This window comes from Castanea sativa, chromosome 1 (assembly GCF_040712315.1).
Source record: "Castanea sativa cultivar Marrone di Chiusa Pesio chromosome 1, ASM4071231v1".
NCBI classification, from domain to species: Eukaryota; Viridiplantae; Streptophyta; class Magnoliopsida; order Fagales; family Fagaceae; genus Castanea; species Castanea sativa.
The window spans coordinates 84799984-84827712 of record NC_134013.1 but is presented as its reverse complement, the minus strand read 5'-3'; the positions used below and the strand labels follow the sequence as shown (position 1 = coordinate 84827712).

At 34.1% G+C, this 27729-nt stretch overlaps 3 protein-coding genes across 4 annotated transcripts; all 3 read left to right on the top strand.

Annotated features, from left to right (window-relative positions):
- The first annotated feature begins 327 nt into the window (after nucleotides 1-327).
- LOC142616591 (xylose isomerase) lies at nucleotides 328-5712 on the top strand. 2 transcript variants are annotated; one of them, XM_075789415.1, is made up of 21 exons: nucleotides 328-405; nucleotides 733-816; nucleotides 949-1053; nucleotides 1385-1459; nucleotides 1536-1665; nucleotides 1774-1865; nucleotides 2071-2121; nucleotides 2704-2780; nucleotides 2862-2916; nucleotides 3020-3121; nucleotides 3315-3366; nucleotides 3553-3598; nucleotides 3681-3736; nucleotides 3990-4041; nucleotides 4168-4247; nucleotides 4374-4444; nucleotides 4543-4583; nucleotides 4716-4815; nucleotides 4937-5008; nucleotides 5094-5171; nucleotides 5280-5712. In XM_075789415.1, the coding sequence occupies exons 2-21, from the start codon at nucleotides 751-753 to the stop codon at nucleotides 5313-5315; spliced, it is 1437 nt and encodes a 478-aa protein (XP_075645530.1). In that variant the 5' UTR covers nucleotides 328-405; nucleotides 733-750; the 3' UTR covers nucleotides 5316-5712. The 2 variants fall into 2 exon arrangements, with proteins under 2 accessions (XP_075645530.1, XP_075645527.1); XM_075789412.1 differs by having other exon boundaries at nucleotides 401-552.
- A 3117-nt stretch (nucleotides 5713-8829) lies between these two features.
- LOC142605342 (uncharacterized protein At4g14100-like) lies at nucleotides 8830-10978 on the top strand. Its single transcript, XM_075776803.1, has 2 exons — nucleotides 8830-9576; nucleotides 10438-10978. Exons 1-2 carry the CDS (start codon nucleotides 9048-9050, stop codon nucleotides 10539-10541), a joined length of 633 nt encoding a protein of 210 aa, XP_075632918.1. The 5' UTR covers nucleotides 8830-9047; the 3' UTR covers nucleotides 10542-10978.
- A 2002-nt stretch (nucleotides 10979-12980) lies between these two features.
- On the top strand, nucleotides 12981-22814 carry LOC142616571 (ADP-ribosylation factor 1). Its single transcript, XM_075789397.1, has 8 exons — nucleotides 12981-13419; nucleotides 13530-13568; nucleotides 13682-13744; nucleotides 14474-14492; nucleotides 17929-18040; nucleotides 19210-19257; nucleotides 19574-19704; nucleotides 22491-22814. Exons 1-8 carry the CDS (start codon nucleotides 13317-13319, stop codon nucleotides 22522-22524), a joined length of 549 nt encoding a protein of 182 aa, XP_075645512.1. The 5' UTR covers nucleotides 12981-13316; the 3' UTR covers nucleotides 22525-22814.
- The last annotated feature ends 4915 nt before the right edge of the window (nucleotides 22815-27729 follow it).

The following is a 27729-nucleotide window of genomic DNA, read 5'->3' as shown; positions in this document are numbered from 1 at the left end:
GTCGTGTGCGTTGCAAACTAATCAACGCATAAAAAAATAAAATCTATATTTAGACTTTTTTGGTATTTGTTTATTTTACTAAATTTAAAAATTTTTTAGCAAAAGTATTATAGACAAAAATAAAAGTTAGTTGAAATAATATAATAAAATTATAAATAATATTAAAAATAAGTTAAATAATAAAATAAATTGATAAAATTAACCATGCTGAACTTACACTTAGCAAATAAATTAATCTCAGATATTATTATTAATTTTTTACAATTTTTTTTAGCTGAATAATCTTGATACTTATCTACTACTACTTCTCAGTCCTCATTGTATATCTATTTAACTGACATTACTAAGATAGACTCACGTGTTCCTATTCCAATCCAAGCTGAACCCAAAAGCCAGCTTCAATTTGTGAGTTTCTCTCTCTGTCTATAGTTTTGTTTGTCTTTTGTTGGCTTTTCTGTTTGGTTAGAATGATTCTTTTGTGAAATTTCTTGTACAAGTGAAGTGAGTATTCTAACAACGTGACAATAACCCATGTTTATACGTGCTGATTTGGTAAATGGGTATTCACCAAATTGGTTTATTTCTAATAATTTTGTGAGTTTGATTGTGTGTGTGAGGTTTTGTGCGTTAAATTTGATCTGGGTATTTCCTGAATTTACATGGGTGTGTGACTCTTTGTTTGTTGACTGATGATCGGTTATTCTAAAATTCCTTTGTTACTATATATTGCAGAGGAGTTTGCATGAGAGTATGAAGATGAAGGCTGGGAAGATTTTCTTGCTTCTTCTTTGTTTGAATGTGATCACCATTGGAGTGGTAAAGAAGCTCCCTGTTGTGTTTTGTTCCTTACATCTTTGATTTTTTTTTTTGGGATAAATATTACAGCTTTGTACTTGTATTTTTGTAAATTTATTATCTTATTTTGGGGTTGGTTCATCTTGCTTGCAGATTGCTAATCCACCAACATGCGATGCTAATCTTGGTGAGGATTGCAGGGATTCGAGTGAATGGCAAGGGGAATTCTTTCCTGGGATTCCAAAAATTAAGTATGAGGTAGGGAGAGTTATGGACCTTATGGTCCATTTGTGGTGTGTAAAGATTATTCATTTTTCTTTGTACCATGTTATTTCTTGTGTTTCTATTAAAATATAGGTTTAGTAAAATTTTATTTTCTCAATGACTGTCAGGTTATCAGTTTTAAATCTCTGTGAATTATAAAGTAAAGACTTTGTTTTTCCCAAAATCTATTTAGATTTTTAAATTATGGAACTTTGTATTTTGTATACAACTCTATTTCTTAAAAAAAATAAAAAATAAAAATAATAATGGGAGTCTTCATGACTGTGATAGCACAAATATGTGAATTTAACTTTTGTCTATGCAGGGTCCTTCTAGCAAGAATCCACTTGCATATAAATGGTACAATAAAGAGGAGGAGATTCTCGGGAAGAAAATGAAGGTTAGTTTGAATTTGTAATATGATTTAGGCTTTCAAGAAGCTAATGGTTTCTAACAAAACGTTTTTATGGAAACAGGATTGGATGAGATTTAGTGTTGCATTTTGGCATACATTTCGTGGGAGTGGTTCCGACCCATTTGGTGCACCTACAAAGTTTTGGCCATGGGAAGATGGTACAAATTCAGTGGCTATGGCCAAGAGAAGAAGTAAGATTGATCTTTATTTGTCCAATTTTGTATACTTGGCACTGATTATTTACCAGTGGAAATGATATGAACTTTTTTTCCCCTCAAAATTCTTAATGCATATAACAGTGAAAGCCAATTTTGAATTCATAAACAAGCTTGGAGTTGATTGGTGGTGCTTCCATGACAGGGACATAGCCCCTGATGGCAAAACCCTGGAGGTGAGTCATCTTTTAGGTTATTGTGTTAATAGGAGGTGAAATTCCTGTTGCTTCCTCAATTTAATCAATGGAATCAGAAGCAGATGTGAAAATTTTGAATTTTTGTTGTTTCTAATTTTTTTAATAATATTCAGCTTTTTTTTTTCTATAGAATTTAAGAATCTCCCACAAAACCAGTCATTTGGCATTGTTATCTTTATAACAGGAAAGTAACGCAAACTTGGATGAAGTAGTGGCCCTTGCCAAGGAGCTTCAGGTAATTTTATATGAATGAATTGGTAAATGGTCATGTCAATAGCTGTAATGTAAATCACACCATATATAAGCAAAACATATATATACCCTTTCAGATCCACATAGTTGTCAGTGTCTCCATGAGGTTCAAGAACACCCTGACTCTCTTGAGGCTCAAATATCCACACATATTTCAATTTTCTTGATTTTATCAATTTGAGTACATGTACTCATTGACCAACTAAAACCCTTAATAATTTAAGCATATGAATTGTGGCATTAAACCATGTGTTATTTTTGCCATATCCTGGAAAAGAAACCAAGCATACCCAATCTTTAATGACTTGTGAAGCTTAATCCTGTGTTTTTCTGCCAAGTAGGAGCAAGTTAAGGTGGAAAATTAAATTTTATGATGCATACATTCATGTAAGCGTTTTTGTTATTGTCAACCCTTTAATTTCCTGGACCTGTTTGGGCAAGCGCCATTAACTTAATGGTGCATAGGCTTCTATCCATGTTATATAACAAAAAATTTCTTTTTGATTTATCTATTGCACATGATAGGCCTGCCTTGTTTAAATGCCTCTTTAATGTGACTGTTCAGGGAACTAAAATCCGCCCTTTGTGGGGTACAGCTCAGCTGTTTATGCATCCTCGCTTTATGCATGGTGGTGCAACTAGGTAATTTTTCCTGAAGTGACTGTTTGTATGTTAGTGCTCTGTCATTCATGGACTTATGCTTCAGATGCACTTGGTTTACAGCTCTGAATTAGGTGTATATGTATATTCTGCCGCTCAAGTCAAGAAAGCCATGGAGGTGGGTATATGTGTGCACGTGAAATGTGATTTTTGTGTGCGTAACCTATGCTTGCAATGTTTTTCCACCACATTTTAAGTCTGCTTGTTGACAAATTTTGCAGGTCACACATTATTTAGGCGGAGAGAATTATGTGTTTTGGGGTGGCCGTGAGGGTTACCAGACTCTCTTGAACACGGATATGGGACGGGAGCTTGATCATATGGTGTGTTAAGTGCACATCAACTTTACAATTGTGTTTAATGATACATTGACTTAACCTTTTTCTTGATTTTACATTCTTTTCGGCTAATTCTTTCCCAGTCCAAGCCACCAAGGGTCTTTGGTCTTTACTATTTTAATATAATTTTCATTGTGATGATTCTTCTCTTTCTAAGTTATTATTAATCTTCATACAGGCCAGGTTCTTTGAGTCTGCTGCTGCTTACAAGAAGAAGATTGGATTCAATGGTAACATTGTGTTTAATTTATTACCAATGCCTCATACTAGAGCACTCGTGTGATAGTATGATGTACAAAGAATAAACCAGTAAAGAATTTAATAGAATTATTATCATCTGTAGAGCAGATAGTATATGTCACTCTGCCATTATGCTATAATGAACTTGTTTTTCTTCTTCTTGTTGCTCTTTTCAGGGACACTGCTGATTGAACCCAAGCCTCAAGAACCTACCAAACATCAGTATGCTTCTTAACTTGTCTGTTTAATTAATAATCTGGATTGCACTCTCCTTCATGCTTACATATGGTAAATCTCTTGCCAGGTATGACTGGGATGCTGCAACAGCAGCCAATTTCCTGCGAAAATATGGCCTTGAAGGTAAGCAGAAGTTTACTACATTCATATTCTTCTCATTTTGATCTCTCACCTTGCTGTTAATAATACCATACTATTTCTAATCAGATAAGTTTTTCCATAATTCACAAATTTTAAATGTGGTTAACTTGCATGATTTGCAGTCCTTGACTAACATTAGAATCTTGAGATGGATGTCCAAAGTGTTTTGCATAGAACATTGATTGATTAACTGTAACAAATCCAAGACCTTATTGTGTCCTGTTCTTTTTTGTAGGAGAATTTAAACTGAACATTGAGTGCAATCATGCCACCCTATCTGGTCACAGGTATGACATATTTGTTTTGTTGAGCAAGTGCTAAGTAAGTTCTGAATTTTAACTTTTCAATTGAATTAAACAAGCATGAATAAAAGTGTAACTCCTGCAACCTTGTAATACCTCTGTACGTTGCAGCTGTCACCATGAGCTTGAAACTGCAAGACTCAACGGTATGCTGGGAAATATTGATGCAAACACTGGCGATCCTCAGATTGGTATGCGATAGTTATAAACATAAAATATTTTGCTCAATTCTTTACTTTTTTGGGTTATTTATATACTTGACATAAAAATGTTCCAACACTGGAAGTTTATTTTGGAGCTGTTTTTGTTTGCTACAGGTTGGGATACAGATCAGTTTCTCACAGATATTGGAGAGGCAACTCTGGTTATGCTCAGTGTGGTCAGAAATGTATGTGATAATTGTTTCTCTCCAATTTTTCATTGCAAGATTCAAATGTTGTGATAAAAAAATGCAATTTATTGAACTGTTATTTGTTCCGATCACAGGGCGGACTAGCACCAGGAGGATTCAACTTTGATGCAAAATTGTCAGTCCCTTATTTTCTTTTGATTTTCTTAAACATGCTTATGGTTACATCCATCTTTTATGTTTTCATGATGAATATATGAATTTCATTATACATTGTTTTTATCCATTTCTTCACTTGTTGAATATTTAGACGAAGAGAGAGTACAGATGTTGAAGATTTGTTCATTGCTCATATTTCTGGAATGGATACCCTGGCCCGTGGGCTTCGTAATGTTGCCAAGCTGATTGAGGTGAAAAATTTATGCTTCTTCTGTTTCGTTTTGGACCTGCTGCATGTGTTAACTTTATTTTAATGTTTCTTTTCTTTCTCCTACTAATGACACCAAATGACTTTTCTTATCATAAATAAAGGATGGTTCTTTAGCTGAGCTTGTCCGCAAGCGATATGAGAGTTTTGACTCAGAACTTGGAGCTCAAATTGAGGTAAAGTTTTCTATACCCACCCCCCCTCTTTTCCCCATCTTTCAAATGTCATCTCTGGCTAATGCATGGTTGCATTCTCCACCAGGCTGGTAAGGCAGATTTTGATATGCTTGAGAAGAAAGCCTTCGAATTGGGAGAACCCAAAGTTGCTTCTGCCAAGCAGGTAATTAAGCTTGGAGTATGCCAATTCTTTATTATTACATTGTTACCAATTTACTATCTCATTTGCCTTGATAATAATCTAATAGAGGGATTTTGTGCAATGTCACAGGAACTTGCGGAGATGATTTTCCAATCTGCACTGTAAAAAACAGCAGGTGCCACTGGGCTCTACTAGATTTTGCATATCTTTTTTTGGGGAATAATACAAATAGAGGTTTACCAATAAGGCACACATTATCACCAAAGTTAATCATGTAGGCCATCTTCTCATCTCATCGTGGAAAGTACACATGGGGAGAGTTGATCTTTGTCCTGCACTCCTAATTTTTGGTGGGGTTTGTTTGCCTTAAATTAGGATCGGATGTTATGCTTTACTGAACTAGGCCATTTCCAGAAAGCAGCTTTGTATGTATGGAGCTTTGGGATACATTATATCTTTTAGGTAATTGCTGTGATCTGTGAAAGACCTTGACAAACATAATCGAGTACAATCTAACTCATGAAATGAAGCATAAATTGACATGAACGTTTTGATGATCTAAGCTCATGGTCTTAAAGCATTTTAAAATCTCCAAACTAAGATTTCCTTTCAGTCATGTTAAGGGCATGTCCGAATATGTTGCACAGCACACTTTAAACTTTTTAAGTCCCTGGTTCATTGCTAGCCTCGAATTTATATCCATTTCTTGCTGGGGAATATATTGGAAAAAGTAATATGTTTTAATGGGGATCCACTATTTTGTATAATGAGAGAGCTAGTTTGTACCATAAACTCACGAAAGACATAATAATGGGTGATAAGATTCGTTCAAACAGGAAATATAGTATATGAACAGCACCCACTACATGTAGGCATAATCAATTAACTGCACTGATTAACAACAGCACGATACAATCCCAAAATTATCTGCGAAGGGTATAGTTTTCATTCATTGAATGCCTAAGTGGATTGTTGCCATTTTCATCCCGGGTAGCCAATGCATCAGCCTGTGGAACCACCTACCTAAGCTTGAGTTAGATGCAATCTGTGGGTATTGCTCTAAATAAGCCTAAAATTTAAGAATAAATCTGGGGACGCGCTCTTTTTTTTGTTTGTTTTTTTTGACATCTAATTTTACAACATGCTAAAGTGGTTGGCACTTTTTTCATGGACTCACCATTTTTTTTCACAACTCACAATTGATTACTTCAACAACTAGTGAAAATTGGCGCGAAATTAGGTGGAAGGGTAGTAGATAAACTAAAAAACAAAAGGCATAATTTGAAGACTGAAGTCTACCGAATTATAAAAAGCAATAGCAATCTTAATGGTATAGGGAAAAGATGAAAGCAAAATAATTCTCACTCAGTGTTCTCTCCAAAGTATTCTAGGTATCACCAGTGCATCTATTTACTTCCCATACATGCTTGATTTTCATGTGAGTAGTCTCCTTCAGAACACTAAGTTGAGCGATTTTGCTATTTAAACTTGAATGGTAGAACACTATAACTATATTGAGACTGGCTCAAGTTTGGGTTAAACTTTTTTCTACTGTCATTATATGTTTTATCCAGTGATTGCATGAGTAGTATAATAAAGAAAGTTTATTTTGCTAAAACTCAATAGTAAAGATGTAACCATTTAAAGTTCGCTTGGTCATGAGGATACTTCAAGATATTATTCTAATTTGTGAAAGATTTCATTCATTTTTTTTTTGTTGGTGTGTCTTTGTGATGTATTAGAGCTACTTAGCACTTGTTAATGCTGCATGAGGGAAAGAGGAGACATTGTTTGTTTGAGAAATGCTCATCTTTTCTCTTCCCAATTGTACAACATTAATATGAACAAATAAAGTTAACTTTCAGGAAAAAAGTTCTTTGTTGTAAATGTTGTTGATAAGTTAAACTCTAGTTAATCCATTATCTCTCCATAAGTTCAAATTCTATCATATCTAAACTCTAGTTAATCCATTATCTCCCCATAAGTTCAAATTTTATCATATCTAGGGGTGGAGCCACGATATCTGTAGGGGAGCCATGACCCCTCCAATTTTTTTTTTTTTAATCTTATAATAATAGGTGAAAAGTACAACCACTCCATTTTCTTTAAAAGCCGGCCTCTCCAAGAGCAAAGATTCCCCCCCCCCCCCCCCCCACCTCACCTCACCTCACCTCACCTCACCTCAAACAATTTTGACAAAAAATAAAAATTTGTGTGATGGCATTTATAAGATAGACAACTCTCAAGAAAGTTCTTTTTCGCCAAAGTCTTCCCTCTTTCTTGACACTTTATAATTCTACTACATATATTGTACACTTTTTACAATATATGTACTACATTTATTACATTTTATATGTTTACGGTGTAAGTTTACATTGCAATTACAATGCAAACCAATAAAAGTCATTTTTTTTAAAATTCTTTTTCCTTTCCCAATCTCAATTCTCATACAATTCCTTCTCTTCCTCAGTGCATTCTATGTTACAAAATTATTCTTCTTCTTTATCTTCTTTTGTGCTATTTAAGTATAATTTCTATTTATTTTATTATTTTCTTTTTTAGTTTAATTTCTACTGAGAGATATGAAACTAATTTTGAATTAATTTACTATAGTTATCTAATCTAGTTGAATTTAAATTCTATTTATTGTATGGTTTCTTATAATGATTTTATTATATTTAATTTCTATGAATATCAATTCTTGTAATTGTAAATATAGTCTAGTTTTGTTATATATTGAGATTTAATTTCTATAAATGTTATGGACTTATGATTTTTCATAAAAATAAGAAAAACACAAGATAAAAAATGACCTTTAGATGCTCAATCGGGTGTTTACCTTGTTAATAATTTCGAGTGTTAGTAAAAATAACACTAATAAAAATTTCGATATAATAATATTGCAAGTATTATATATGAGTTATGAATTATACATTGGATTAAAGATTTAAAAAAAAAAAACTAGTGCATGTAGACATGTATGTATGTATTTATATAGTATGTCGTAGTTTGCATTTTTCTTGAATCACAAATTAATATGATAGTTTTACCTTGGTTCCTCCAAACAAAATTTCTGGCTCCACTCTTGATTATATATATAAAAGTTGAGTTCAAGATATACCTAGTGTAACTCTAAATAATGTTACACCAGTTAATGTTTTTTTTAATTAGATACAAATTTTGACAAATCTACTATTAGATTATATTATCTTTGTATATTCTCTGTGCTTACAGAATTTTAAGGTGATCAAAGATTAATAGCCATGTCATCAATTAGCTGATTAAATTCAAATTTTTGTAGTTTAAAATAATGCATAAAATATGAGTTTATGGATTGAATGGTAAATACATCCAATTGACATGAAAATTGACACGAATATTAAGAACATATAGAACATGCAATTTAATAGTAAAATTTTTAAAATATAAATTTTATAATAAGTTATTGGGTGGTGTAACATTGCTTAGAGTCACTCTAAGTGTAACTTGAATTCATCTATATATATATATATATATATGCACGCGTGTGTGAATTGATGACCTTTCATTTTATTCTGGCCTATCATCTCACTTGTCTACCGCACCAAACATAATCTAAATTGAAACATAGTTTCTTCTATAGAAAATTAAAATCCAAAATAGATCAATAGAAAAAGTACTCCCCAGTCCTCAGTGCCTTGCCTTGCTGATCTTTTCTTCTTTTCAGTAATAAAATAGTGTGTGATTTATTAACAACATGATAAACTACATTCATTGCTGGCCGGTTTACTTCAGACCTGGACGTGTGTACATGAAAGTTCTTTAGTCGTTAAGCCAAAAAGAAAAAAACAAGTACTTCATCAAGATAAAAGTCACACATTAACTCCATTTGTTTTTAGCCACTCAAATGAGGCATATATGCACATTATCCCCTTCTATAAAGAAAAAACAAAAATCTCAAAAAACAATAACTCAAATATGAAACTCAATCCACTCTCCTTAGCCTCTCTAATCCTACTTCTTGTGAGTCCTTCAATTGAATGCGTTGGTTCAACTTCAACCCCAACTCCCTTGCCATGGCCAGAGCAATTTCATGCACTTCTTTACATGAATTTGAGCTCATCTCGTCTCCAAATGAGTGACCTATGGTATGACTGGCCAAGAGGCAGAAACGTGAACATATTTCAGAAGCAACTAGGTGAGCTTTTATATGATATTGAGTGGAACAATGGCACTTCGTTTTATTATACACTTGGGGCACAAGGGACATGTAAGGTTACAGAGTTTGAGGTGGGTATTCCTAGGCCTGATTTTCTTGATGATGCCAATTACCTTGGAACTTCGGTCACGGATGGGTTTTATTGCAACGTGTGGGAAAAGGTAGATTTCATTTGGTACTATGAGGATGTCCAAACTAGGAGGCCAGTTCGGTGGGATTTCTATGATGGTATGTGGTTAAATTTTTTTGCAAACTTTTCTACTTTGGTAATGAAATGTGAATGTTTGGCTAATTATATATAGTATTGTTTATATTTTTTTTTTTGGTAATTAAAGTATTACTATTTAGTAACTTATGAATGACTACTGATCACATTTTTCTCATGTTTTCTTGGGTCATGTTGTTATAAATATGATAAAGATCCCTAACCCACATTAAGAAAACCTATTTATTTTTGTACTTCATCTATTAGGATTATCTTCAAGTATTCTGGGATTAGCTCACAAGTTCTTTTACAAATATAATTAGGAACCAATAAATATTTATTAATTTTGAAGATGAGAATTTCTTTTTGGAGAAGAAAAACATCGAAGTTTTTATTTAGATAAACCAACTAAATCAGCCTAGAGTACAAATATAAATTGATAATATAAGAAATGGCTATACTTGATAATATAATCCTACAAAAATTAAAGAGAAAATTATACTAAATAAGTATGAACCCGCAAAACCATATATAGAACTGTTTTTTTTTTTTTAATATATTTGCTACCATTTATAGAACTGTTAATATAAGTCCTACAAGATTAAGGAATAAAAGGACAAAAGGCCCAGAAGGTGATTGTGAAACAAATTCTTCTCTCTCTCTCTCTCTTTTGTTCAAAATCTTTTTTTTTTTTTTTTTAAATTTTTTATGGGGCTCTTCAAATTCATAAGAGAGAGATCTATTGGGAAACCACAGTTTCCCAAACTATATGGGAGGAAACTCTTTGTGCTGGTGAATGAATAATATATAAATAGTTGCCCTTAAAAAACTTGCATGCTTCTTCAAACTCTTTGACACTAATTTTTATTGTGACCATTCTGTAGGAATATCTACACACGTAATTACATTTGAGGTTGGCGCAGTACTGCAAGACTCATTGTCACAAGCACCTGCTTATTGTTTCAGTCAGGAACGTGAGAAATTGTAGAAATCAGCAGAATCTAGATATGAAAGAAAGACATTTTGTATTTGCCTTTACTCTGTATTAGCTTTAATGCTTCGAAGTACCTTATGAAAAGAAGTAACATGATGCAGAAGAGACTGATAGATATCTATAATTCTATATTACAGCAAAGAAAGTCGAGCATTCTAACTGGTCGAGGGTTTCATCGGAACTTTACATGATGACTATACGTTAGGATCATTAGAATTATTGGAAGTCTTCTTCATCTGTTGTCAAAGTTGGATAAATTAAAGGAAGCAAGAAGTTACTGCGGAGTCTCTTCTTCTTCTGTCAAAGTTAGATGAAAGAAAGAAATTAGTGCAGAGAGGCAATGGTAATTTACTCGATCGACTTTTATCTTCAAGGCTCAATGTTAGAATGTAATAAGCTATGCCATAAATAAGTAAATCATGGATTTGCAATATAACGAGTTACCATGTTTTAGGATTATATAGGTATACTATCTTCCTATATTATATATGCCTCAAATTTGGTTCATTATAATATATAATAGATATAACCAAGTTCAGTTCGATATTAAGGTACCAATCATAAGTGGGATTTTTTTTTTTGAAATATTTAAAATCCGTTCATTTTTGTTGTCTTTTGAGATGCAAAATTAATCCCTTCTTCTAATGAATTGACTTCCAGTTTTGATTTTTGTGCTGAGAGAGAGATTATTTGGCGTATGACCATTTGGGAAATTGCTAAAATTGACAATCTACCATGCATGTAATTTACTTACAAAAATTGATGTCTCAAGTTTTTATGGAAAATTGATCGTGAATGATGATTTGTTACACTTATATTTCAATTAGATTAGATTGCTATTGGCTTACAATTTTGAGACCTTATTAGCGTGGGGAAGAGAGCATGCAACCCATTTCTTTTTATTGCAGTCAAACTAAACGTTAATCTAAATTTTAGGGCCTTCTTCCTAATAGAGTGCCCTAGGCAATGGCTAAAGTGGCCTTGACCAGCCCTAGATGTAGCTATTAAATGCTATCCTTTGTGAATGTAGATCATCATACGAAACCACATTAATTTTGCTTCCACTTTATCTCTCCCCTAACATCAATGATAATTACAACATGATATTAGACTCAAGCCCTTGTATGGTTCTCCAAAGACCGTTAACTCACTCATGCATCTCACCATGATGTGTCCTCTAGCAATGTCTTATGGCTTCCATGGCCCTTTCCTTTGCCAATGTCTTTTAAAAACTTGAAAACTTAAAGTGCTTTTGTTCTACATCTTTGAATACCCATATGGAAATCCAACACATTCAACCTATTTGACTGAGAAAATGTTGTGGTCTTTCGCTCCGTTTGTTTCCATATAAAATATTTTTTTAAAAATGTTTTCCCATTTTCAAATGTTTATCCATTTTCAAATGTTTATTTGTAAATAAAATATAGTCAAACTTATAAAATATTTTTCATTGACCGTAAAATTCTTAATAAAAAATTGTGAAATGTTTTACCTTTGAAAATTTAGCAAAACATTTTTCAAAAACACACTGTGGGTTCCCGTTTCCCATCTACTCATTAGGTCACCAATCTTGTGGCCGACGACCGGTGATGGTGGTTTGGTAGCCAGAGACTCCACTTCGTCAACTAATGTCGTTAGTTCGATTGCTAGTGGCTTCACTCTGTGACTAGTGGCTGGTGACTTCGTTCTACGACTAGCATTTGTGGTTCGGTGGTAGGATACTCCTCATTAGCACTGAGTGCTGTCGACTAGATGGCCAGGGACGCCACATCAACAATCGATGACCAAAGATGCTACATTTCAATTGATGTTGGAGGTCTAGTAACTGAAAATGCCGTTTTATTGATTGGTGTTGGCGGTCTGGTCATTGGAGATACCGTTTTGACAATGATTGTCGATAGTTTGGTTGTTGGAGCCACCGCTCTAATTGCTCGTTCTAGCGGTCCGATCACCGGACCTTCAACACTAGCGGCTTTGGTATTGAGCCATCAATCTTTGTGGTTTGCTTGAAAATTTTTACATGTCTTACCAAATATCTAAAAATATTATACTGAAAATATTCTACATGGTTTGAAAATATTTTACTTTAAAACAAATAGAGCATCAAAATTACTTAAAGTTAATGAGTAATGTTAGGACTAAAATTTTTGCCATAACTTATTTACGTGGTAAGTCATAAGTGGTGATATTGTAAATCCATCACTTTTTACTTCACTACTTGTGACAAATGATGAGTGATAAAATTATAAACTCACTACTTTAATTCTATCATTTTCGACTTGCCACGTGAACAAGTCGTGGCAAGGTTGTATTCCTGCCATTTTTTTTCAAAGTTAATAATAGGTAAAATCGAAATCCATAAATTAAATCGAACTAATTAGCAAACAGGTAAGGCCCACAGCATTAAACAAAAAAGAAAAAGAAAAAAAAAAGAAGAAGAAGCGGCTATTGTATCTATAGCAGCGGAGAGAGTGGTGACCTCAGGTTCCCTCTTCCACGCTCTGCATCTTCCATTGCGATTCCGTTTCTGAGAGAAACTCAAAAGAAAGAAAGAAAGAACGAAAGGAAAAGAGAGAGAACAACTGTGTTTCTCATTCACAGTGCCCAAATTCTCTAAATTATTCCCAAGCGCAGACCCTTTTTCCATTAGGAACAGGGTTCTGCTTTGAGATCTTAAATCTCAAAGAAGAACCAAACCAAAATCAAATCAAATCAAAAACCTTTCTGATCTGTTCTGAATTTTCATGCACTGAGAGTCAATCTCTCAAGATGGGTATCGTGTTTACGAAAATGTTCTCTACTCTCTTCGGAAACAGAGAAGCTCGGATCCTGGTTCTCGGCCTCGACAATGCCGGAAAGACAACCATCCTCTGTGAGTTTCTCTCATTTCACTCTTACCCATTTCTTGTTTGTCAATTTTGAGTAATGGGTCTTTGTCCAATTTCGATAATTCGATGGTTTTTGCATTTGGGTTTTGTGCAGATCGGCTTCAGATGGGAGAGGTTGTGTCCACTATTCCAAGTTGGTGTTCTTTCCCGTTTCTTAAATTTTGAGTTTAATCATTATTGGTACTGTTTTTTAAGTATGCTAGAGTGTTTCCAAACTCAAATCTTGTTGTTGTTTTTTGGGTGCAGCAATTGGATTTAATGTGGAGACGGTCCAGTATAATAACATCAAATTCCAAGTATGGGATCTGGGTATGCCAATCTATTCTCTTTGATCTGCATCTTCAATTTTATATTCCTCATATCACATTTGTCTATACTAGGACTGACAAGTGAGGTTTACTAAATTTTGATTGCTTAACATTATAAAAAGCAGTATGAGTTTACCAATTTAAAAAAAAAAAACAGTATTGAGTTTGAAGCAACAGCTCTTTCTTTGACCAACATTGAATATAAATGAGCTTGAAACTTGACTTCTAGCCATATTGATCTCTCTCTCCTCTCTCTGTCTCTCTCTGTCTCTCTCTTAAATGATAGGTTTTAAGTTTTTGGTGGATGAGGTGATGGGATCGTGAATTGAATTGTTGATGTTAAGTCTAAGGACACAACATTTTTCACAACAGTTGATATGGCTTGTCGTGATTCGTGCATAATAAAATTTGTGTTAGGGGTGGATCAGGTGAAAGTGAATTTGTTACATTCACAATATGTCATTTCAGTAGTTGTGAACAAGGTTGTGAAATTGTTGTGCTCATGGAATTATATGTAAAGGAGCAGCTGATTTGAGCTTTTTGAAGCCTTTTCATTTGGATGCCTAATTTAAGAACTTTGTGTTGACGTATTATGTGTATATGCAATGCGTTAAGTTTTATGGTTTAGTAGTTTGCACCAGAAAGTAGGATTTTATTATTGAATTTTTTAGGAATTATAGATCATTTGAATTGCTTGTTCTGATGCCATTTCTGCTCTTTGTTTATACAGGTGGACAGACAAGTATCAGGTACAGTTGCTTTTGTTGCCTATTCTTAATTATTAATATGAAATATGATTTGCAAGAAAATAATTAGGCTCTGGTAAATTATTAAATTTAGCTTATAGAGTAGTTGGAACTTTGGAGAGGTTCTGTGACCCTTGTGAAAAACCATGTTAACAATAACATGCTCACATTTCTGCTGTATATTGCAATTGTACTTGATAATGATACAATAAATTCAAAACATGGCTGGTTGTGGAAATTAAGAGAATTCTAGCTCACAATGTAATTTCTGAACTCAATTCAAGTGAAGTGTGTCAAAATATTGGCTACATGATGTTGTAAAGTACATACATTTTCTAAAAAGATTTACTATTATTGTGATTTGATAGGCCATTTTGTATGTTTTCTCTGATTGAAGCATGTAAAAGCTTTCTCCAATTTTCTCAAACATTCTTTCAACATCAATTCCATGAAGAGAACATTTATGATACCTCAGAAATGTGACACTCACATCTTGAGCTGGTACCTGTCTATTGTTTTTCTTTCCCCCCATCCTCTCTCTTCAAATTCTTATTTATTGGGCTTGTTTGGCCTTAAACTTTATCAGCAGGTAATTCAACAGTGTAAGAGTTTAACCTCATTTGAGCCTTGCCCTGAGCCAATTATTCACAAATAATATCTATAGCTCAATAGACAATGTAATATGCACCAAGACTTGTGGAGGATTGCTTTGTTAGAATTATTCAAATACTATAGATTTACTGTTAAATCTTTAGATTTTCTTTGAGGTTATTCTTGTAAATTGATTGTTGAAGATTTGAAGTTTGATTATATTTACCTGTTTTTCCTAATCAAATTTAGTTGGGTTTTCTCTTTGGAAAGTAATTTGATGCTCTTGGTCTTCCCTCCAATACAACCTTATTTTTTTGCTCCCTCCCCCCTAACCTCCTGTAGGAATGGCAATGGGTTGGGTTCAGGCCGGGTTTTACTATACCCAAACCCGACCGCGGGCCTGCTACTGTAACCCGAACCCGGCCTGTTTAATAAACGGATTTTTTTTCCACCCCATCGGGGCCCCGCAGGCCCCGTCCCTCATGCCTAGCCCAGCCCAAAATTGGAAACAAAAATTTTGATTTATGATATTTCGGCCCAAAATCACAAACACAAACACAATCACAAACATATACACAGAAATCACTAACACAGATTTCAGATCTATGATTTTCCCTTTCAAAATCACAAACCAAACACAAATTTCAGATCTATGATTTTCATTTTTCCCTTTCAGAAATCATAAACAAAAACACAAACTCACATGATTGAGGCGAACTGAACCCAGAAAAAAAAGAAGAAAAAAAATGGAGAACGAGGTGGAGTGAGCCGTGTCATGCTTGTAGCCATGGGCGAGGAAAATGAGAGGGGCAGAGGACTGTGCGACATGCAAGATTGGTGACGGTGAGGACGAAACGGAGTTGAGTGAGTAGAGAGCTTGGGACCGGTGACACTGTTAGAGCTTAGGATGGCAGCGAGAGTTGGACCGGCGGTGAGAGGTTGGGTAGTTGGCCGAAGGTGAGATTGAGAGTGAGTGGGATTGTGATTTGTGAGTGAGAGAGTGAGATTGTGTGAGTGAGACTGAAGAGAATAGAGATGAGAGAGGCCGGCTGTGTGAACTGAAATGAAATGAGGATGAGGAATAGAAATTTTTGGGTTTATAACAATATATATATATATATATATATATATATGAGGGTATTTTAGGAATTATAAATTATATATATATAACCGGGTCAGGTCCAGGTTCGGGCCGAGTTTTTTGTAAAAACCCGGACCTGGTTCAGGTTTTTTTTTTTAAAAAAAAAAAACCAAACCCAACCCTATTCCTTATCAGATCAGGTAAAACCCGGCCCATTAGGGTCGGGCCAGGCTGGGTACCTGCGGGTCGGGCAGAAATTGCCATCCCTACCCCCCTGGAGTCACACAAGCACATTCTTTCAACTGGTGTTGATTTTGCAAACAATGAGAAAAACATTTGAATCACACTACTTATTGCATTGTCCTAGTGGCCTGGGAACTTTGGTTTCTGGTATATTCTTTATTTGGGGTGTTGTGTATTACCCTTTTCAACTTTGAGGTGCTCTCGGGTTGGTTTGTCTTGTTTGGACAGCTTCTCGTCTGTGGTACTTGGGTTTATGTGAGCTTAAAGGAATAGTTAGACCCTTCTTATTGGAGTTAATTCATTTTCTTCCGCTTAATCCTTCTGCATCTCATTCTTGCTATCATTTCACAGTCTTCATTGATTATTTGGCTATTTGCACGGTAAATTCTTGTCATAGGCCAATATGTACTTTCTTGTAACTTGACTAATCTTCAATTTTCACAACTGACATGAGATTAATGTATCAATATTGAAAGGTTGTGGTTAATTAAACTTGGAGTAGTAGGAGCAGTTAAATATCTTAATTTCTAACAAATTGAGAATACTGTCGATAATTGTTTTCAATTAATTTTGGGATATAGGTCAGAGGTTCAGTTATGACCCCATTAAAAAAATAGTGAAAAATTACAATAAGAATATGAATACAACAATGAACTTGAAATTAATATATTTTCCTGTTCTCAAGGGAAGTAAAATCATTTTGTCATAATTATGGAAGTTTTGCAAATATAAGAAACTGGGTGTAATGTAATGCATTACCCTATAGGAAAAAAATGGAAATCCGTATGGTGAAGAAAAGTAGATGAAATATTTTTGTTGATGTTAAGATTAAGTGGTGTTCAAATATTTGTGATTCATTTACATGAATAGTATGTTCAATTAATGCATGATAAATAAAATGAGTCACTTTTATACCTTGTTTGAAAGATTGATGACTTGTATGGTCCCTTGATGATTGAAAAATATAATTGAATTGATGCCTGTTTCAATGGGACTCAAACTTTTGAATGCATCTCCTGCTCGAATTTCGAGGGATTGGCTGGAATATGTAATATATCTGTGCCGTACATTATCCGTAGCTTAATGCTTGTTCATCTGTTTGCAGTTTTGAAAAAAAAAAAAAAGCAGGGATTTTTCTTTTCCTCTAGACTTTAAGTTTCACTTTCTGCCATTTGGTATTTGTGACATGTATAATATTCCTCTGATTGATTGTCAAATCATTAATTTTTTGTTAATGTTACATACCGGCAGTTGTTTATTTATTTATTTAGTTTTTTTTTTATACATCAATATCTGGGGTTGGGGGGAATTTGAACCCTAGATGTCTTTGTTAGAAACACCAAGAGGTGCCAACCAGTTGAGGTACATGGCTCTTGGCTACATGCTCAGCAATTGTTTATATGTTTTCATGCCTCCATATTGGAGATGCTATGTTCTAAATACTCAAGCCATAATTTATGTCTTTGATTCAAGTGACATTAATGTTACATGCTCACCAACTGTTTATATGTTTTTATGCCTCAGGCCATATTGGAGATGCTATTTTCCAAATACTCAAGCCATAATTTATGTTGTTGATTCAAGTGACACTGATAGGCTGGTCATAGCCAAAGATGAGTTTCATGCAATTTTGGAGGTATTCTTTACAGACTAGATTATAGGACTCTGAAAAAGTTAATGGGCAAATTTTTAGTGCTCTATGACCGCCCTACCTTTTATATGGTTCATGCTTTGCTTATTTATATTATATACAGACACATATATATCACATGTTGAACAACTGTTAGACAAGTTGTCAAGGTTCTGTTTTGCGTAGGTTGGTTCTTGAAATGGCTAATTCAAGGTAGCTAGGCCTCCTTCAGAAAGAGAGGGAGAAATTAGTGATAATTGAGAGGTTTAAGACTTAAGAGACTGTATTAGCATTAGGTTTCTGAATGAATTGTATACGATGAGTGGCAGCCTATTACTAAGGTATAAGGCTGCTCAAGTACAAAGGCTAAGATTGGCTTAACTCTCTAATTAACTTGCCATATGGCACTTAACAACTCTAAGAGTGCAACAGCCTTCTACTCATTAGTCACATGCCTTATCAATTACACATGCGACTGATATCTTCTTCTTCTTCTCTCTCTCTCTCTTTTGTGTTTGTGATGAGGATCCCCCTCAAGGTATGGGGCAGTGGGACCACCCTGAGGGGAAAATCCCAGATGCCTACACACCCCCATTGAGCAGGCATCAGGTAAATCTTGAAATGCCTCAGCTAGGAGTTGAACCAAAGATTTCTGAGTTTGCAGTTAGTCCAAGCACTCTCCCTTGCTGCCAAGGCACCCCAGGTGGGGGCATACATGTGGCTGATATATAATCTGTTACAAGCATGTCTAATCTCTATGCACACGTGCATGCAACCTTAATATCCTCAAAAAAACTGTTACAAGTCAGCACACTAACTGATTCCTAACACAAGTAATCTCAGTGACATTGAAAAATTAATAAAAAGGATTTTTTTTGGCAGTTCTATAGTTTCATCATAAGCTTGTCACATGTTATGTTCTGTGAGATTTTCTAAGTCTTTTAACATTGAAATTTGACATTAGAAGGTAGTGATACTGTACCTGAAGAATTCCCCCCCCCCCCCCCCCTGGATTGTGTTTTCTAAGAGTTTTTTTTGGGGGAATTTAAATGGTTTTGTAATGAATATATATCTCCCCATCATTTCCTTTGTTGGTTGGCTTGCTTCGTGAAGCATTTTTTATGCATATATTGGACATGTTATAATCTAATCTCCATTTTCGACCCTTTTGGCAGGAAGAAGAATTGAGAGGCGCTGTTGTTCTCATTTTTGCAAACAAGCAGGTTAGTACTACTGCCATATTATATATTCCTTAAGATATGTCTGTACAATGAAATATTTCACATTTAGTTGAGTTTGTAAATAAAATGAAAGCTGACTGGTGTTATAATCCATTATTGCTTGTTTCAAAAAAAGGGTGGGGAATTTTTAAAAAATATGTTGGTCAAGGATTTAAGATCCATTTATTACATCTTTGTCTCTATATGCATTTTTTTTAATTATAAATTTTTAAAAATAAAAATAAAAATAAAAACAAATTAAATTTTATGTTCTTTCTCTTTCCTTTTTGTTTTGTCTGATGTATCTTGGTTTTTACAGGATCTTCCTGGTGCACTTGATGATGCTGCTGTTACTGAGGCTTTAGAGTTGCACAAGATAAAAAACCGCCAATGGGCTATTTTTAAAACTTCTGCTATAAAGGGTGAAGGTCTCTTTGAGGGCTTGGACTGGTAAGTTTAGTAATGGTCAAGTGGTATTTCAGCGTTGGGCTATAAGTTACCACAAATTATTGCTTCCTTTGTCAGACTTCAAATTTTCACATATTTGCATTGTACTAGGCCTGCTGTAGTCCTCTGTGGTTCTTATTACTGGGAACAAATGAACTACTTCATTTTCTTTTACTTCAGTCCATGTTTAGTGCACTTATTTTGATATGAGTAGCAATGCATTTCAGAGACTAATATGAGTGGGAATCAGATAAGTTGCCTAAAATCCCTCCAATGAGTCTGACCCTAGGTTATATGATATAGACAGTAGTATTAGTTTTCTATTGGTTTGAAGGATAGGTACTTTTAGTGATGAAATGTCCTTAAGATTTACAGTTGAAAGGAATACTTCATCAAATCCATGCTTAAATGGAGGTGATTGGGCTATAATAAAGTTATAAAATGCTTGACCCTTATAATGCTGTGCTGGTTTTCCAACTCAATTTGTGATGTCTTAGTCTGAATTCCATCTCCAACTATGATAATTGGAAGGCCAGAACTAATCACAGTAGGTGGGCTATTCAAAGTTGGGTGAAAAATTTAGATAGAAAGCTTAGTGCAATTAGGAAATTTGCTTTGACAAGAACAAGAATGAAAGTAGTTATGTTCATTGTTTTTACCTGCCTACTGTTTGCTAGTCTTTGTTGTACCTCAAGTTGCAATGAGATCTAAAATTGCTTTGTTAACACTCTGTTTTGTTAATGCAAACTGAAAAAGGGTGAAAGGAAAGGATAGAAGAGAAGGAAAAGGAAGCGGTCCTCCCCCCCTCCCAAACTCTCCCCGCTTTTTCTGATTTAATTTTAAATTTGTTAAGGTGAAGGACAGAAGGGGAGCAAAAAGGGTACCTATCCACAAAAAAAAGGGAAGCAAAAAAGTTGGTTTAGGAAAATATAGTATTTCTTATTACCATAGTTTCTTGACTTGTTTCTTTTTCCACCTTATCCCCCTATCATAGTCGCTTGGCTTGCTTCTCTTGCCACCTTCATCCCAGTGTTGGTAGAAGTGTCAAATTAAGTGCAGAGACCTGCTGGTGCAAGCATGCATTCGGTAACCTTTTCTTAAAATCACTTTTGGGCCTCATTAGACAAAAGTGCTTTGCACATAAGCACCAATTTGGCAATTATGTAAAAAGCACTATTTCATGGTCGTTCTGCAATTCAAGGGTCTCTTTTGTTTTTGCTTATTTTGTTTATTTGGCTAGTACAACTTTTAAAGCCTCATTTTTTAAGATATAGCTGTGCTTTTATGCAACTTATTTTTTAAACAAATAAACCCATGAAAATAAGCTCATTCAAACAGATGGTAAAAGTGCCAACAAAATACTGTGAGAAATTATGAAACAGAACCTGTTTGGGCTTTCTTTGCTTTCTTGATTTGCTTTTTTTAGATACAGAGCTGTATATTGATGAGTAATCAAGTTCAAAAGGTGGGGGTAGGTTCCAATCATTGACTTTTTCTTTGTTTCAGTGTTGATTTTGTGCATGGTTTGGTGAGCTTGTTGGTGATGTGTTTACAATTTCTGTTGGCTTATTGAGTCATCAATGGTGATGACTGAAGTTAGGATGTAGGTGGCTAGAGGTAAGTGGTGGCAAAGATGATTTTAAATTGTGGTTTGCTGTGGTGGTGATGAAGATTATTGGTGAAAAGTGTTGGCTTGGGTGGATTATGAAGGCAGTCATCGAGAGCAAGGGAAATTCTCACATTAACCTGGTGCAAAGGAAGGGCTGGGATAAGGAGATCTAATTGTCAGTGGTACCCATTTCATATTATATGGAAAGAAAGAGTATGGGAGGCATTTTGAGTTTTGTAAGATTGGGGGACAATGCCATCATTCTTCTGAGGGTGGGGGGGAACACGTACATTTATATGTGTATGATACTGGTTCCTTTATCTGGCTGCTAATATTTGCAGGCCCAAAAGAGTTTCGTTCTAACAAAAATGTATACATTGTCATCCTTATTATGCAAGGTATGGCACTCCTCCAAAATTTCCTTATAACAAATGATGGGACTGAATTAAAAAATGCAAACAAAACAATTTATTATGTGGATCACTTGTCCCTTTGTTCTTCAATGTCTTGATAGCTTTTGTGCCAACCCAATCTTCTGTTTAGGATAGATTGTGCACTGCCAGAATTTGGTCCTGCATCCAATAAAGGATGGATTTGGGAGCTTTGGTGAGACTTCTGGCTTGGAAAAGTGCACTATTATGTCTGATGGTGGTTTGGATTGAGAGAAATCTCATTACTTAATGAAATATGGAGTCACCATGATTATTGAAAGTCCCGTTATACAATTAGTTTTTAAGAGCAAATTTCATCACTAAAAACTCTTGATTTTTCCACTTTATAATATTTTGGACTCCTACTTTTAAGGTTAAAGTCAACTTGCCAAGAGTGTTTTAGCTCAATGGCATTTCCTGATTCTCCCAATGAGGAGAGCCTAGGTTCAAAGCCCCCATCTCCCACTTATTGTAGGCTTTAAGGTTGAAGTCAACTTGATACTCATTGTACTTGGGCCTGCAATTCTTTCTTTCTTTTCCAATGTTTCTTTTTTGTTTGTTTTTATAGTGTTTATTTTTCCCGAAAATCTTTCAATGAAGTTTGTTTTCTGTTTCATCTCTACCCTATGGCAGACTCTAATTCAATCCAGAGTGGCACAAGCTGGCAGCTGCAATACTAGTGAAATATATGATTAAAAGTTTTAAATTTCTGTGAAAGCCTAGTGAAAATGAATAACTTGTTGATGCAGGTTGAGTAACACACTCAAGTCTGGAGGTGGCTAACTCTCTCAGTTCCAGAAAAGAATTAGAAGCTTGCTGCTGTATGACCAGAACAGAACTAAGAAGGGGTGACAGCATTCAATTCGTGGTAGAGATTTTATGGGTGCGGTTATGTCACTTGAACTTTTCTGATTGATTTGGGAGTAAACGACTGGTATACATGTAAAATTTATCATCATAGATATATGACAACTTGGCTCTTATTTTTTGTTCTGTCACTTCTCCGTATTTTCTATGTTAATCGCTTACATTTTGTCTCTGATTGCTTTCTGCCTCTCTGGCAATTTTCAAAATTTTCTTTCTAATTGTGATGTGGTAATTTCTATGTTGGTTGTGGGGCACGGTGACTTTATTTGACTTGTTTCCGTATGCTACTTCCTTTATCACTCCTTTTAAGGTCCCCCAAATGACATATTGTAATTCTTTGGTTTATGTAATTAACCTTCTCTGGATTGGTGGTTTGTTGTATGTTTTGCATACCTATGGACATCAGTGATTTCTGCCATTTAAGCAATTGATGCTAACTGGTTCATTCTGTCGTGATTTTAAGACTTGTTAATTTAGTTATTTAATCAAATGCCATTTGGTTGATAGGAGAAAATTTACACCTCAATTAGCAAATTACCATATGCATCTGCACCTACTTGAAGCTGATACGGTTAAACTTCAGTCGTCGTAACTATCTGTTGTTCTTACTCCCCTTCCATTGAGATTATTCTTGCTTCCTCTCATGATACATACATATTGTGTTCTTGAATCTGCTGATGCTACGGTCTTTAATAGGCACCAAGATTCGAGTATTAGTTATGATCCCGATTAAGATGTTTGTACTTTATTTGGAGTCCAGGGGGAGAGCATCTACATCAGTTTTTTCATTTTACACATTCATTTTTACACTAAAAATCTACTTTTTCTATTTTACACATTTACTTTTACAAAATACTCACATCAGTTCATCTATTCTACCCCTCTTTTAATTAAATAATCAATTTTCTCAAATATTTTATTAAAGACCGTAGCAGTTTTTTCAAATAATCAATTTTCTATTTTACATATTTTTGCTCAAAATATGTAAAATTGGTAGTTTTTTCTATTTTAGAAGTTTTTACATAAATTGGTGTGAATGCGCTAACAATAGGCAATAGCTGGTGGGAAAATCTGTTACAGAAATTTTAGAGGAAAGAAAAATGAAAGTTGAACATTCGCAGTAGACCTTCAACATTTGTACTAATTTTAAATTGGAGGAATAAATTTGGAGGAATAATTTTAAATATTTGTGCTAGACCTTTATTTATATATATATATATATATATATATATATATATTCTGTAAATAATATCGTAACAGTCCAACAGAGTATTGTAACCGTGGTTCTAAAAATTGAACTGGTTAATGAATCGATTTTACACCTGAATCTTTATATGTTTTGGGCAATTTCACTAGACCAGATTGGTATCGTTGTTTTGGGCAATTTCATTGAACTGGATTGGTATCATTTCCTGATTGAACTGACCGATCTAATTCAGTTTTTAAAACTGAGATTGTAACTTGTAAAGTAGTGTAACAAAAATCAAATGTTGGCATGAAGCTATGATTTGGTGGAAATAATGAGAAGTTAGAATAATTATAAAATGATTAAATTCAGTATTTTTCATTAGTTTAAATTTTTTTAAATAAGAGATAATTTATCATGAAATTAGAGTAGGCGGGTATTAAAGTCCAATATTCTCTCTACTTTACCTTCCATTAGGCTAAAAAAAATTAAAAATAATCTATTACAAAGTGGGTGGAAGTGTCCAACTCTTATTTTCCTTCTTTTAAATGTGTTTTGTAGCTCAAGTGGTTGCAAATGAGACATCTAAAGTTCAAATCATCCTTCTCCCGTTGTGACTAAAGAATTAAAAAAAAAAAAAAAGTGAGAATACTTATACACGTGAATTATTCTTTCCTATATGTTAAAAATTTGAGAGAGAGAGAGAGAGAGAGAGAGAGAGAGAGAGTAGTTTTATTTGTGACATGTAATTTTTTTATTTGGACAAAATTTAGGTGCAATTCCTTGAGTGCTGTTATTTAAATTCCTCTTTTAAAATTTAGCCGTATGATTACTTAACTAAAATCTCTAAATGACATTATATGCTTCTTTAACGCAGTCTATTTTATTTATTTATTTTTTGTCTTAGATATTGTAGCTAAAATTTGCCATTTTATAGACTTTAAGGAAGAGGAATATCATATTAAACTGGCATTGGTTGATAATATTTGGCCTGATGTTATTTCGTTTCCCAGAGACATTTGGTTTGGTTGGATTGAAAGTTATATTATTTACCAAAAAAAGAAAAAGAAAAAAGAATTCAAAGGCCAGTCAAGGTATGCCAATCTCTACTTGGCTGCTATAATAACATATTTCACAATAATATTTCTCAATTGATGATATGATTGTTGTGATTTAACACTATATTTCTCTTCATTAATTATTATACGACCTTTTGTGATAATACATATCAAAAGACCTTTGAAAGAGAGAAAAAAAAAAGCCACCAAAAGTTCAATTTCCTTTATAAATTCCAACTATATGACAAACTGAATTTTACATCAATTTCACATCATACTAAATTGGCCGATTGTAAGTTATAGAGAAAAAAAAATAATAGTCCCTGTTAAAGTTTGACTAAAAACTAAAAAGTGCTGACTACTCACAGCTCACGGCCAATAATTTCAACATGTTATAAAAGTGTCCCAAAATTTATTGCTATAATTTAGATCCCACCATAAGACAACAACAAAAGGGGCATTTGGTGTTTTTCCATGAACCTGTATGTGCGTCTAGAATTTTTGCTATCAAATTTTTTAATCATCAAATTAAAATATTTATTAGTTTGTAGTGTAGGTAAAAATTGAATTCTAAATTGTTTATTCAAATATCAGTTGAACTAATTGGAACTTACATAATTTGTATAATGAGAATTTTATCGTACTACTAATAAATTATGGGTCTGATTAATGAATTTCTTATTACATTAGTTAAGGTTAAATTTTTTTAATATATTTGATAGCCTTTTTCTTAGAGAGTCACACATTAGATTCCTAATTAACTGATAAAAAAAAAAAGTAACCTACTATTTTTTTTTTTTTACCAGTCACGTTAATTACGGTAAAAAAGTTGTGAAATATTGAACAGATTTTTTCCTGATTGAAAGCACTGGAGAAAAAAATGTGTTGCACGCTAGGAAGGAGTACGAATCTTGAAAACCGTGGGTCGCGGTTCACGTGGCATGCAGATTGGTACAAATCAGATGGGACCTTGTAAAAGAAGGTTTTATTGGGCTTGGGAGACATGACATGAACCGTGTGTATCACATGCATGATTATGAGACACGTTGTCCATTGACCCCTTTAGAGCAACCTTTAGAGCAACCACATCAGTTTGTGTAAAAATTTCGTCTATTTTACACAAAAAATCTCATTTTAAAATTTTACACATTCATTTTACAAATAACCCACATCAGTTAATCTATTCTACTACATCTATTAATTAAATAATAATTTCCTCACTTTTTTTTTATTATTTCTCCCCCAACTACCTGTACGCGCGCCACTCTTTCATTTTTGATTAATTTCTCTCTCTCTCTCTCTCTCTCTCTCTCTCTCTCTCCTCTTCATTTCTTCTCTTCATTTCTCTTTCGCTTTCTCTCTCTCTCTCTACCCATTTCTGTGTTTGCTCTCTCTCTCTATACCCACACTCTCTGAATCAACTCTCCCTCTCCCTGAAAAACTCTCCCTCCGAAACAACTCTCCCTCTCCGTTTTTCATAGCTCCGAGCTCCCTCTCCCCTAAAAAACTCCATAGCTCCGAGCTCTGATCTGCACCGTTCCACAGCCTTCAAGCTCCGATCCGTCCGTTCCACAACCTCCAAGCTTCGATCCGCACCGTTCCACAACCTTCAAGCTCCGATCCGTCTGTTCCACAACCTCCAAGCTCCGATCCGCTCCGTTCCACAAACCTCTAAGCTCCGATCCGCTCCGATCCAAGCTCCGAGCTCCGATCCAAGCACCGATCTTATTTGTGTATCTCTGTTTTTTTTTTTTTTTGAGCAAGTGTATCTCTGTGTTGTGTTGATTTGTCTGTGTGGATGGGTTTGTGTGTGGGTGTATTTGTGTGTATTTGAGGAAAAAGAAGAAAATGAGCAGTTAACTGTTTTTGAGCACAGAGAAGAGAGAGAAAAAAAGAGCGAACGGAAATTAATAAAATAATCTATAAACGAGCTACAGTAACCGTGTAAATATACACGGTTACTGTAGCTCGGGTTGGGTTTGCACAATTTTGCATGTTTTTACATCCATTGATGTGTGCTCAAAATGTGTAAAATTGGTAATTTTTTGTATTTTAGATGATTTTAACTGGACTGATGTGGTTGCTCTTACCTTGTCCTCTTTTTAGCAGCCAAAATGTGTTCTACAGCAAATAAAGAAAACATAAAAAAAAAAAAAAAATTTGAGAGCATCCACCAAACTCATATTCTTATATTTCAAATAATATTATATATATTTTTACGCACTTTTTTATTTATACGTATTTCAATAAATTACAAAAATCTCATTTTAAATTACTCTACCAAACACCCCATTAATAATTTAAAATACTATTTTATTTATTTTAATATATTCTTTTATAATATATTTAATATTAAAAGTTCTAGTGGGTTTTAGTTAGTTTAACTAGTAAGATTTTTAATTGTCGAATAAGAGATCTAGGGTTCAAACTCTTTTTCTAAAAAAAAAAAAGGTTTTATTTTAACATTTAACATACTAAAATAATACAAACAACACAATAAAATAATATATTCAATACAATAAATAGCAATTACAACCATTAACACATTAAAATACTTCTTTTAACACCACACATTAAGAAATTATTATTTTTTGTTTTGAGTTAAACTACAATGAGCTACTATCTCCAGTAACTCATACTCAAATTATTTTGAGTTTCCTTTCTTTGCTACAGAGTACTCTTTGAGGGTATCGGTTGATAAATTGACTTTTTAGTCAATTTAGCAACCTTATTGCAGATGCTCTGAGCAACATGAACTGCTAGAGATAGGGTCTGTTTGAATAGAACTTATTTTATTGAAACTGAAAACTGAAAACACTGTAACAAAATAATTTTTAAATGTGTAAATAGTGCCGTGGAACCCATTTTTAATGAAAA